The 11,829-nt window shown below is 40.1% G+C and overlaps 2 protein-coding genes across 2 annotated transcripts in view; one reads left to right on the top strand and one right to left on the bottom strand.

Moving 5' to 3' along the window:
* Positions 1-292: 292 nt before the first annotated feature.
* On the top strand, positions 293-8,748 carry LOC137298095 (uncharacterized). The gene is made up of 4 exons (XM_067830172.1): positions 293-1,100; positions 2,168-2,334; positions 5,465-5,671; positions 6,288-8,748. Exons 2-4 carry the CDS (start codon positions 2,181-2,183, stop codon positions 7,697-7,699), a joined length of 1,773 nt encoding a protein of 590 aa, XP_067686273.1. The 5' UTR covers positions 293-1,100; positions 2,168-2,180; the 3' UTR covers positions 7,700-8,748.
* The window catches only part of LOC137298096 (salivary glue protein Sgs-3-like), a 22,067-nt gene continuing 17,945 nt past the window's right edge, over positions 7,708-11,829 (bottom strand). The window contains exons 3-4 of the mRNA XM_067830173.1: positions 9,438-9,593; positions 7,708-8,587 (exon numbers count right to left, since the gene is read on the bottom strand). Coding sequence (XP_067686274.1) covers positions 7,869-8,587; positions 9,438-9,593 — 875 coding nt within the window. The 3' untranslated portion in view covers positions 7,708-7,868. The remainder of the gene's footprint in view (positions 8,588-9,437; positions 9,594-11,829) is intronic.

Raw genomic sequence — 11,829 nt, 5'->3', positions numbered from 1 at the left:
ATATATCGGCCCTAGGACCGACTCATTCCACAAGCTACAAGATCACGTGGTGATGACCTGTGACGTAAAGAATGATCAATAATAATTAGTCATCAGATGCGCATGTGATAAAAACTTAAGGCATTGTGTTGTTTTGTGCAGGAAAATATGTAAACTAATGGTTGTGTTATAAATGATATGTATTCACACTGGGACATGCGTGTAGCTTTGTTCACAACATTACCTACTCACACAAACATATGCGCACGCACACCTACACAGACAAACACTCTTACACGCTTTCACTTTCATTGTTAATCGGGAATCATCAATTCCATATACATTGGAATATGTCTACAGACATTGGTTGTGGTCAGTACAATCAGCCAATGGATTGGTTGGTCCAAATCAAATTGCTTTAGTTACAAGATCATTCTTGAGTGAGTTAGTTAGTGAGTTAGTTAAAAACTTTAGTTTTACGCAGTAATGTTCCAGCTGTAAGGCGGCATCCTGTAAATAATCGAGTCTGGACCAGACAATCCAGTGATCATCAGCATGATCATGGATCTGCGTAATTGGGAACCGATGACATGTGTCAGCCAAGTCGCCTCTTACGACAAGCACAGTCGCCTTTTATGGCAAGCATGGGTTATTTACCCCGGACCTTCACGGGTCCATCATTCATGAACTCGCAAAGAGGGAAACACGCCATTTTGGAAGCTGTTTAACAGTGTGTTAATGACATTCAAGTTATTTGCTAATGGATGCAGACAGTGTATCCAAAGCATTGGCAAAAACGTAAAATACCAAAACTGATGATCCACCAGGCTGATCTGGGTGCCTGGAACTTATTTGACAAACATACAATAGTCACTAAACCTTGACTATCCATTTCACCGCGTTTCTGCCGGTAGTATGTACATGAATATATGATATGATTTGATAACAGCTGCTTACAGTCAAGGCGCATTTCGCGTATAGCTGTGCATACGTGAAGCAAACATCCAGCGTCATAAGGGACAAGGGATGCGGAGACACAAGCTCCGTAGTATCAGCGCATGTGACCAGACTGGCCCACAGCATTTACCAGTACATTCGATACTGTAGCCTTTGGTTATCAGGTAGGTTCTGTAACAACGCAAATCACGTCTGAACAAGGAACACTTTGTGTATGTCTGTTCACGTTTAAACAGCAGTTTGTTATTGTGCACTACCAGTGATGGCGAGTCCTCGTTACCGTTCACCTGTATGTGGAACTACCATAGTTAAAGGCGATTTTTTGTTAATTATCAGATCAGTTAAAACTGACGGCAAGAAATGATATGATGGTTTTTAAAACAACTGGAACTATTTAGTGGATGGTGACGTTAACATGATTGTGTTTTTGAGATTTAGTTTGCAGTCTTTTGATGACGGTTGTCATCAAGTGTTCGTTCTAATAACACTTGCAGCAGTTTGTGACTGCCTTTGTCATTGCAACAGTTTTCAACTGTTTTGTTTCATTATCGTGTATTATTCAGTATTCGTTAGCATAAAGGGAAGCGTCGACCTGGCAAACGTTAGAGGATTGCCACATCCTATCCGTCTTCGAATGGCTGAGCAACGTCACGAACAGTGTTGATGTTATGTTGTATCAACTGCACGCTGGCAGTGTCGCAGTACTCCATCAGAAACATCGTATACGAGCCAGGAACAACAAATGCGAATAGTAAACTGGTTACAAAATGTCCCATTCAGGTTCACGTTTTTGTCAGAATATAATTATGATCAAGTCACAGCTGTTGTAGATTATCCCTGATACTGCACAAAAGCGGATAGTCGAATGGTTATAGCGTTCACTCGTCACGCCGAAGACCCTGGTTCGGTTTCTCAAATAGGTACAATGTATGAAAGCCATTTCTGGTGTTCCTGGAAAATAAGTAAAAGTGTATTCATTTACTCACAGAAACATACACATATAAAGTGGTTTTGTGGTAAAAATAAATCATTTGTCATTTCCGTAATTTATGTTAGATTTGTACACATTCAGTAAAATCGGCACAATGCTAGAAACCAGCCGATTTTGGTTTTAGTCAACATATGTCACCGAATATTTTTGTGGAGAGCAGCAGCCTTCCATTTTATTCCATTTTATCCCAGCTGACTTCCGAATATTCTGTCCGTATTCAAGCTGATTGTTTCTTTCCAGGTTCCAGTCACAAATGGCTGAGCCATCTGTTTGGTCAGCTATAACAGTGAAGGGTGTATGTACCACCGTTGTGGTGCTCCTGGGACAGTTTACCGTAGGCAGTTACTACGCCTTAAACGTAACACTGGTAGCCATGAAAGCGACGTTCAGCTACACACAGACCGAAGGTAAATGTTATATACATGTCTCAGCAATTTTGAAGCCATTCTCTGCGAGATGCATCAGGACACCGGTTCACCAATATGTATTTTATATCTTGAAGATTCCTGAATATGATTCGGTTTTTTTATTGTTTATTTATTTTCGTTTTGTGTTGTTGAACATCGCACTCAGCGCTTTCAGATAAACAATCGATTCTGGAGCAGACAATCCCGTGATCAACATCACTGGTATCGATCTAGGCTATTTGAGTACGATGGCATGTGTCCACCAAGTCACCGAGACTGACCATGCGACCCCGTTAGCCGCATTTTACGGAAAGCACGGGTTCGCGATAACAACTTTAAAACCCGAATCTTCGCAGGAATGATGGAATTGAAAGTTGTGTACCATGGATGAGATCAGGCTTGTTTACTAGGTTGAGGCTTGTTTACTAGGTTGCTGATGGGTCATCGTTGTCTCATAATGGGGGTTCTTTGCACACTATTCAACCACTAATTGGCTAGTTACGAAAGCAATATGGGACGACAATGCTATAGTTGAAAGCATTCAAGAAGTACCTGCTGGGTCATCATTCTTTTAATCACTTGTCTACGATTTGAGAAACGGAAAACCATTCTGAGTGCACAGCCATTATGTGTACAAGCATGGCCACTACAGAGGACCTTTAATCTAGGAAACCTTTACTACTATCTGGAGATGTACAGGAATCCGGCCGTGAATGTCTGCGTTTGCTGTAATTTGTTATACACGCCCATAAATGATGATTTATTATTCAAGCGAATATGTTATTGTTATGTGACTCACTGTGACGTGGTACGTATGTAGGTACATGTGATACAGATCGTTTACCGAGCGATACTACGTACTAGGTACTCACAGTTATGTGCAGATCACCTTATTCTATAACCTAGTTTGCTGAGCAGAGAATCTCGCCCAAGTGTCTGCTGATATCAATGATATCAACACGAGTTGATAACAGTTTGCCGTAGATATTTTTACTTGAACGAGTGTTGATATTTGATATATGAAGACCCGAGGGTGGGATTCCATTTGTCATCAAAGTCACTGTTCATTAGTTTACAGAGATAACTTTACAACTATGATCATGGTCTTAGCATACTGACGTCATAACTTCATGACGTCATAACATTGTCAGGGCATAGTATAAAATCTTCTGTCAAAACGATAGCTTCTAGAAGGTATCGAATCATGTCTTACAAGCAAAATCCCCCTTTGGACACAGTTTTGGATGATAACATTAATTAAAATCATTGTAAATAATGTTTAGTATCACCGCCGTGTCATTTACTGAAATGTATGCGAAAACTATAATTATACCGAAGACAGCTGACTCGATTCCAGCAGGGGAAATTCATGAAGTATGTTATCAATTATGTTAATTTCTGTCACACTGAATACACTTTCAGCATTATTGATGACTGCTAACCTTCACGCAGTGGCAGAATGGTGACACATATTTACCCTTCTGTGTGTATTTACATGTACTTAATAGAACCTCTAAAGAAAAGCGTTAAAACATTTCCCTCTTCTTAATGATAATGAATAAAAACGACTAGACCCTTCACGCAATGAGTAGGTTATCCACATTTAAGTACATAGTGAGCATTTATGAATAGATATCAAGTACTGAACCACCAGGTATCCAGCTATATGGCTTCGGTATGCTAGTAATTTAGAGTCTGGACCACACAGTCCAGTGATCAACATCATGAACATCATACTAAGGAACTGGGATACGATGACATGCCAGCCAATTCAGCTTGCCAGACCACTCGAGCCAGTTAAGGTCCGATGAGCATGGGATTCTGATGACAACATATTAACCCGTTTCTTACGGGTGCATTATAATACAGAGATCAGTTCGGGGTATAAAATTAACCTACGAGGACGTTTATGATGAAAAAAAAGGTCGAAAGCGTTTCATGTGGAGAAACGGGAAACGTTCCGGGAAGCACATGTATGGAGTGATGACCTGCAACATTGGATTAAGATATGTGGAGGACAATGGCAGTAACATTTTGAAAAACAAAACCAAAGCAAAAGAAAACAAATGACAATAACATCACCTCTAAAACCTCGTATATATTAAAACTTAAAAACAATATTGGTGTTATCATCCCAGGAAGGATGAGTGTTTGAAACGGAAATGAACTCCAATATAAGTCAGAAATGCATGATCAAGCAGATGGCATTCATACCGAAATGTCGCACTGAAATAATAGATAACAACTGCAAGCCATTCACTCCAAAACTGTCATCCTTAATATTGCAGTGCAGTAAACAACCCTGTAATTAACCAAAACACTGCTTATGTATTAATATTTTGAAGACTTGCATCCTGGATGGTAACGGGTAAGATGCAGTTGGTAGTTATATATACTCATGAAAACAAGTAAGGGAACACTGGAAATAAATATAGGGACACTTGCACTTTCACGTGTTCCCTTATTTGTTTACATGAGTACATATTAAATACATGCATCGTTGAAGCTCCTCCGCCAGCGCCCTGTGTGTGCTTAGAAATTGCTCGCAGACAGGTAATTCCATAGCGTTTTAATAGATAAAAAACCTGTTTGGTCGAGAATGTAATCGATCGCAAGTATTTTAATTACGATTCGTTTGGATGCCCATGTCATTAGGACAGATCAATATACTATTAGTTTAAAATCTATACATTGAGTAACAACGAATTAGTAATTGTTTTGGTTTCGTTCTAGTTTACTTATTTTGTCCACTTATCTATAATGTATTAATTGATTCGACAATTTGTATTCACATTTAACACTCATTTAATGATATTGGATATAGCCAATTATATGTAGAAAAATGAGTAATAGCATTGTAGTGCTGGGCTGATGTGTGTGTGTGCGTGTTTGTGTGTGCACGCGTTTGTGTGTGTGTACTTTATATATCCCTCCATGAATCAGGAAGGTGAATATAAGAAGTCGTGGTTGAATGAACTCAGTGAATTGCATTATAACCCTCCATGAATACGCGCGCGCACGCGCACGCACACACACATACACACACATACACACACATACACACACACACACACAAAGACACACATAGAAGCACATACCATGTTATATGTGCAATGCTGCAATGTTTCAGTGTCTTTCATCATGTCGTCATTTCTACTTGGATTCGGAACTGGGGTGTATACAGGGGCAGTGCTGGACAGGATAGGGCCCAAGTGGACCTCGCTAATTGGCATAGCAATGACTACTCCGGGCCTTGGACTAATGTACATCGCTTCTGTGACAATTGATTTCTTCCGTGACAAATCCTGGCTTGTGACTATTTTTGCTTTCATTGCTGGTGAGCTATTGCCATTTATTTGTTAGCAGGTATATCTTGCATAACAGACTGGTGTCGTATACAAAGTTGCTAACAGACTACAAAAGAAACATTAATACTTGTTCAGTATATAAGCAGAGATAATAATCACATCACATATAACTGAGATTTTGGTCAAGTATGTTTCTGAAGCTACACCAAATCAATAGTCTCTCCATGATCAGAACTCAAACACGTTCAATCGTTAGTTATCTGGAATCGCAAGACGATGGTTCGAAACATGAACAAATAACTGATCTGGAACCGATGCTTGCGACCAACGGCATCGAGTGGTTATTCTCGCTCACTTGGCTGGCTCCAATAGTGCATACGAATGATAATTGTTCATGACATCAAACACTATTTTTTGTGTTTGTGTGTGTGTGTGTGTGTGTGTGTGAGAGAGAGAGAGAGAGAGAGAGAGAGAGAGAGAGAGAGTGAGTGAGAGTCAAACTCGATTATTCACAGAATGATATTTAATAATGTGTATTGTGTTGCTGAGTGTGTCGTACCATCATCAAAGAACACTCTTTTAAGCTATTCGTTTGAATATACCGACTATCATTTGGTAAAATTCTATGCCTTCTTCCACTTGCAGGTCAAGGTAGCTTCGTGACATTCACCGTTACCTGGACGACAGGTGCACGACAGGCTGATCCACGAGTTAGGGGAATATTGATGGGCTTTTACAAAGCTGCACTTCTTGGGAGTCCAGTTTTCTTCACCCTAATCTATGACGTATATTTCAAGAAAGATCAAATTGAAGACCCAAAGAAGCAAAACTTTCAAGGTTATATTTTGTTCGTGATGATAATGCTTGTGACTGTGGATATTTTGGCGATCTGTCTCTTGACGGATGATAGCACAGGAACTTTCGATGCCAACAATGGTAAGGACATTGAAATGGAAACAGGTACATACGGAACTATCCCCGATGTAACTGATGGTGATACTATAGTAGACGACAAACCAGTGTGTGCAACTGCCGACGTCAAGGATGAACTCTTTTCAAGCGATGACGAGGACGATCCAAAATCCAAGTATAAATATTTCTTTTGCTCGGAAAATATAATGGACGAACGTGAAGTAGATGAAGACAAATCAAGTGAAACTGTAAAATTCAACAGGGATACAGATTTATTGATTTCGGTGAGCAAGAATGACGTTTCTGAACAACATGGCGATGACCCTTCAAACAACACGTGTTCTTTTCGAGACTCTAAGTTAAACAGGGAGTGTGACCCAAATGAAAAAATATACAGATCTGAAGATGAACTTTCCAACCATGATGATAGATCATCATCAAGTTCATCATCTGATAATGTCTTGTCCGGAAAGGAAAACATTCCACTTATGACTCAAAGAGTGTCTGAACATGTTCCATTATTGAAACTCCTAAAGACGGCATCTTTTCATGCAGTACTATGGATAATTGCATTGAGTATGGCAACCGACACAATCGTCTATAGCAACATATCCGTTATCACCCAAAGTGTCAACCTTCAGTATTTTGATACCCCAACAATGATAACAAGTCGTGTATGTATCTGCGGAAGTGCCTTATTCTCTGGTATCTTCTTCAATTACTTCAACGATCAGCGAAGAATTTACACCGTGATGTTCGCTGCAGTTTCAGCACTATCGTTGGCCAACACGATGTTGTTGATATCCACCCAATACCCTGCGATTCTTATAATAGCTGCTGGACTTATTGGATTAGGTACTGGAGTCCTGTGGGTTCTAGGTGCAGGTTTGGTGTTGACTGTGTTTGAACCTAAAGACTATGGTCGAAACTGGGGTTTTGTCCTCATGGTGTCTTTCATTGTGTCAGAGTGCATGGCTCCGATTATCGGGACGATGTATGACGCCCAGGTAGTTCAGTCAGACTCAAACATTTGCTATGGAGGTCAGTGCACTAGACCCTGGTTCATTCTCTTACTTGGTGGTTCGGTAGTGGCTTTTGTGTTGTGCTTTTGGCAACTGGTAACCTCATGGAAAAAAGTTGTTTAACAAGCAGGTCAGTGCACACATTTTATTTTAGGCTGAGCGGTTTTATAGCAATCATGTCAACATTTCTTGTTTGAACGTTAGACGAATTCATTCTTATGCCTAACAAATTGTGAACATGATCTAAAATGACCCATCGGATTCCTTCATTTCTAATTGTTTGAGAAAAAGGTTATGACTTCGCAGAAGGGCCTTGTGAAACTGGTTGTTTTGTTGACACCTGACCCTTTGAAACAGGTTGTTCTGTTAACATGGAACCCTTTGAAACTAGTTGTTCCGTTGACACCGGACGATGTGAAACAGGTTGTTCCGTTGATACTGGACCCCTCGAAACCGGCTGTTCCGTTGATACTGGACCCTTTGAAACCGGTTGTTTCGTTGACACTGTACCCTTTGAAACCGGTTGTTCCGTTGACACGGGACCTTGTGAAACAGGTTGTTCCGTTGACACGGAACCCTGCGAAAAGGGTTGTGTTGTTGAAACGGGACCCTTTGAAACCGGTTGTTCCGTTGACATTGGGGCCTCTGAAACCGGTTGTGATGTTGATGCCTGCGCCTGTGAAACCGGTTGTTCCGTTGACACTGTGCCCTTTGAAACCGGTTGTTCCGTTAACGCTGGACCATGTGAAACCGGTTGTTCCGTTGACACGGGACCCTGTGAAACCTGTTGTGTTGTTGATGCCTGCCCCTGTGAAACTGGTTGTTCCGTTGACGCTGGACCCTTTGAAACCGGTTGTTCCGTTGACATTGAGGCCTCTGAAACCGGTTGTGATGTAGCTACCTGACTCTGTGAAACTAGTTGTTCCGTCGAAGTAACTGTTGTGGTAGAAGTGGATTGTGGTAACGGGGTAGTCACGGTCGTCATGGTCGTTGTTGGCAAGGGAACCATATCTACAGGAAGCATATACATCATGTCATCTAAGTCAACACAGCACAGATGGTAGTGTAAGCAGACTTTTGTCTGCAGAGGATAATGGAACTGCCAACTATATATGTACACCTTGCGAAAATTTTCACAGAAACATACAGTTTGTTAAAGTGTGTACTGTAAATAGATAGCCTCTGTTTTCCCATCTATATAGCATTAGCAGACATCACACCACAACATATTCCATGGCTTGAATGCCGGCACATGTGTGAGTATGTAGGGTTGTTTGTAAACATGGCTTGGTTACCACTGATAACAAACCGCCTCTATTACCTGCCAAACCAGATTCCACAAAATAGGTCTGCCAGTTATCTAATTTGTTTGTTTGTTGTTTACATCCATCAACATTACAGCTGTATGACAGTGGTCTGTAAATAATCAAAATCGGGAACACTGATCTACACAGCTGGGATAAGATGAAATGTGTCAGCCGGGTGAGGCTGACCACCAGATCTGGTAAGTCATTTCATTCACATACACCCGGGATTGGTTTCTAAAGACCAATTCTAAACCGGATCTTCACGGGTCGACGGGTATCACTAACTGTCAGGAATGATACCAGATTTCTGAGAAATGGATAACACCTGACCATGATTTTACATCATGGTTGTATTGAATCTATTTCCATAACGTACATATGTCGGACATAAACCTGTTTACACAATCAATATTTCTCTGACAGGTAATATGGATATTTATTTATGCATGTCGACAACGACACGTTCACTGGTTGTATTATTTCGATTTTTTAACGATTTCCTTTCGGGGTGAATCCAGTAAGTGCCCCATGTCCAGCAAAGTCAAGAACCCTACCGTATTCACAAATGTAGGCGTAGTGTTGTGGCCAAAGATGACAAGGATGGTCCTCCCAGTGATAGTTCTTAATGGTTTTCATCAGCACACAGTCTTCTATACTATGCAACAGGCTGGGCTCGCCTTGCGCCCAGTGCGTGAAACGGGTTGGTTCTCCTGTGGAACAGAGTGAGTGAATGAGTGTAAGTGAGTCAGTGTAGTTTTATGTGGAGAATCGAACCCTGGCCTTCAGCGTAATGTACGAACGCGTTACCCACTAGGATACCCCACCGCTCCCATAATGATTCTAAGCAACGAATATATATTTGTTCTGCAGCAGCAGTTCCGATTAGACCACGTGAAACTTTCTCAGAGCGATTGTAGACACTGGCCATTGATATTGAATGCCCATATTGAAGATAAAGTACCTTTTGTTATTTAACTGCTGTTGTACCCTGTTGTATGTTATTTTGCTGTAGTATATGAATCAGTTTTCACGTAGCTTTTAGCAAAATTTCAACAATATCACGACGGGGGACACCACAATTGGGCTTCACACATTGCACCCATGTGGGGAATCGAACCCGAGCCTTCGACGTAACGACCGAACACTTTAACCACTAGACTACCCCACCACCTCTTCCTAGTGTTTGTAACTCAAATTAGATAAATAATATCTTCAATACTCATCGGTGGAACATTACGTTAATATTCAAAACAATGGTAGCGATATTAAGCTTTATCATGAGTGCTGAAACATCAGCTCATATATAAACATCAGCTCAGTTTGTAAGATGTTTCAAATGTCCTTTTTAGGCATTTGTATATATATATATACATAGACAAGGTGAATGAACCTTTTGTCAGTCGACTGTGCCTTTGTATTAAAAAAAGATATATTTTATCGCTGTTTGTATTGTAGTAGCGGGTAGAGGGGTAATGTTGGTGGAGGGGTGCACGCAACACAACGCTACTTGTGGTTATAGTTGACAGCCGTTTATTTCAATTAAAATGAATAGTTGAGGTGACCCTGAAAACATACATACACGTAACTACATATTTGAGCGTAGCATTCATAACATGGCATTCATATGGAAGTATTGCATTTTCCATTTATTAACGGGATATAACTAGCCCTGATACTGCTCTAGCACAAATACATTGCAAAATATAAATAACAACATGAAAACTATTCATACATACATAAATCATTTAGGATATTCAATAAGTATGTTGCACATATACCTGAGGAAAATGCATTTAGTTTAATACTTATAAGGTCCTATAATGTACACTTACCACTGTGTGGCAATGAGTGACTACGACCTCTCATGCAGTCGAGTTGTCGAAGATCATTCTAAAAAATTAAAATACCACCTTGATAATACTAATAATGGTATATAAGATACGTTATGATAAAATCCACAAATCTCACATCTACCCTCACCACTTCATATCACATTCACACGATTATACATTCACACCATCTGTTAATTTTGTCTAGTTAGTTTTAGCCTGGTAGAGACCAACTGTATATGCCATATTTAATGTAAATATGTAATTTATATTCGATGACGTAATTTAGATAAATTTCACTTAACATACTCGTCCAACCGACGGTACTGATAGTTGGGAACATGGTGATACATTTAGTTATACAATAGATACATTTAGTTGTACAATAGATACATTTACTTATACACGGAAGCATTAATATAACACTTCCGTAAGGGGTACACTATATACAATATCATAAATACACATACAATATATGTACTGACCTGATAAACTCCTCATTAACTCCATAAAACATCCAATATACTGAACTGATCCTCCTCTTTTTATGATCTTTATTGACTGCCACTAAGCTGTGTGTAACACAAACCTTTAAAACTTAGCAGACAATAGGTGGCAAGCTGACCAGAGAAACTGAGACAGAAAGACAAAAGAAGCATGTGCAGAGTGGAAGCGCATGGGTCAGAAGCTGGCCTGACCCAGTAGAGAGACTATTGTTAATTGGAGTGATTGTGGGTGCAGGGATACATTTAACTGAGAGGGTTTGTTATATTTTATTTGTACACATAAAAGCTGACACCTATACACTATATATTAACTATATACAAGTTCTTAATATTGAAACGTATAGACTATGAAACTAATAACGATTAAAAACATGACCTGGCCACATACTTCCCTTCCCCATGAAATGACGTCCTCGTCATTTGGAAGTTCCATCCAGAATGGAAATAAAAGCTTGAGAAAGGCTGCCACTCAGTCTTTCTAGAACGCCACTAGCTGCAAGCTCTTGAATGGCTCTGGATCTCCTGTCCATATTAGCATCTGAAGGTGGCACTCTGTGACTCATGACATACTCCCCAGACGTCATCCAAGGAGGCTTCTTAATTTGTCTTCC

This window comes from Haliotis asinina, chromosome 10 (assembly GCF_037392515.1).
Source record: "Haliotis asinina isolate JCU_RB_2024 chromosome 10, JCU_Hal_asi_v2, whole genome shotgun sequence".
Lineage (NCBI taxonomy): Eukaryota > Metazoa > Mollusca > Gastropoda > Lepetellida > Haliotidae > Haliotis > Haliotis asinina.
Note: the sequence above shows the minus strand (reverse complement) of the source record. Positions and strands in the feature narration are given on the sequence as shown.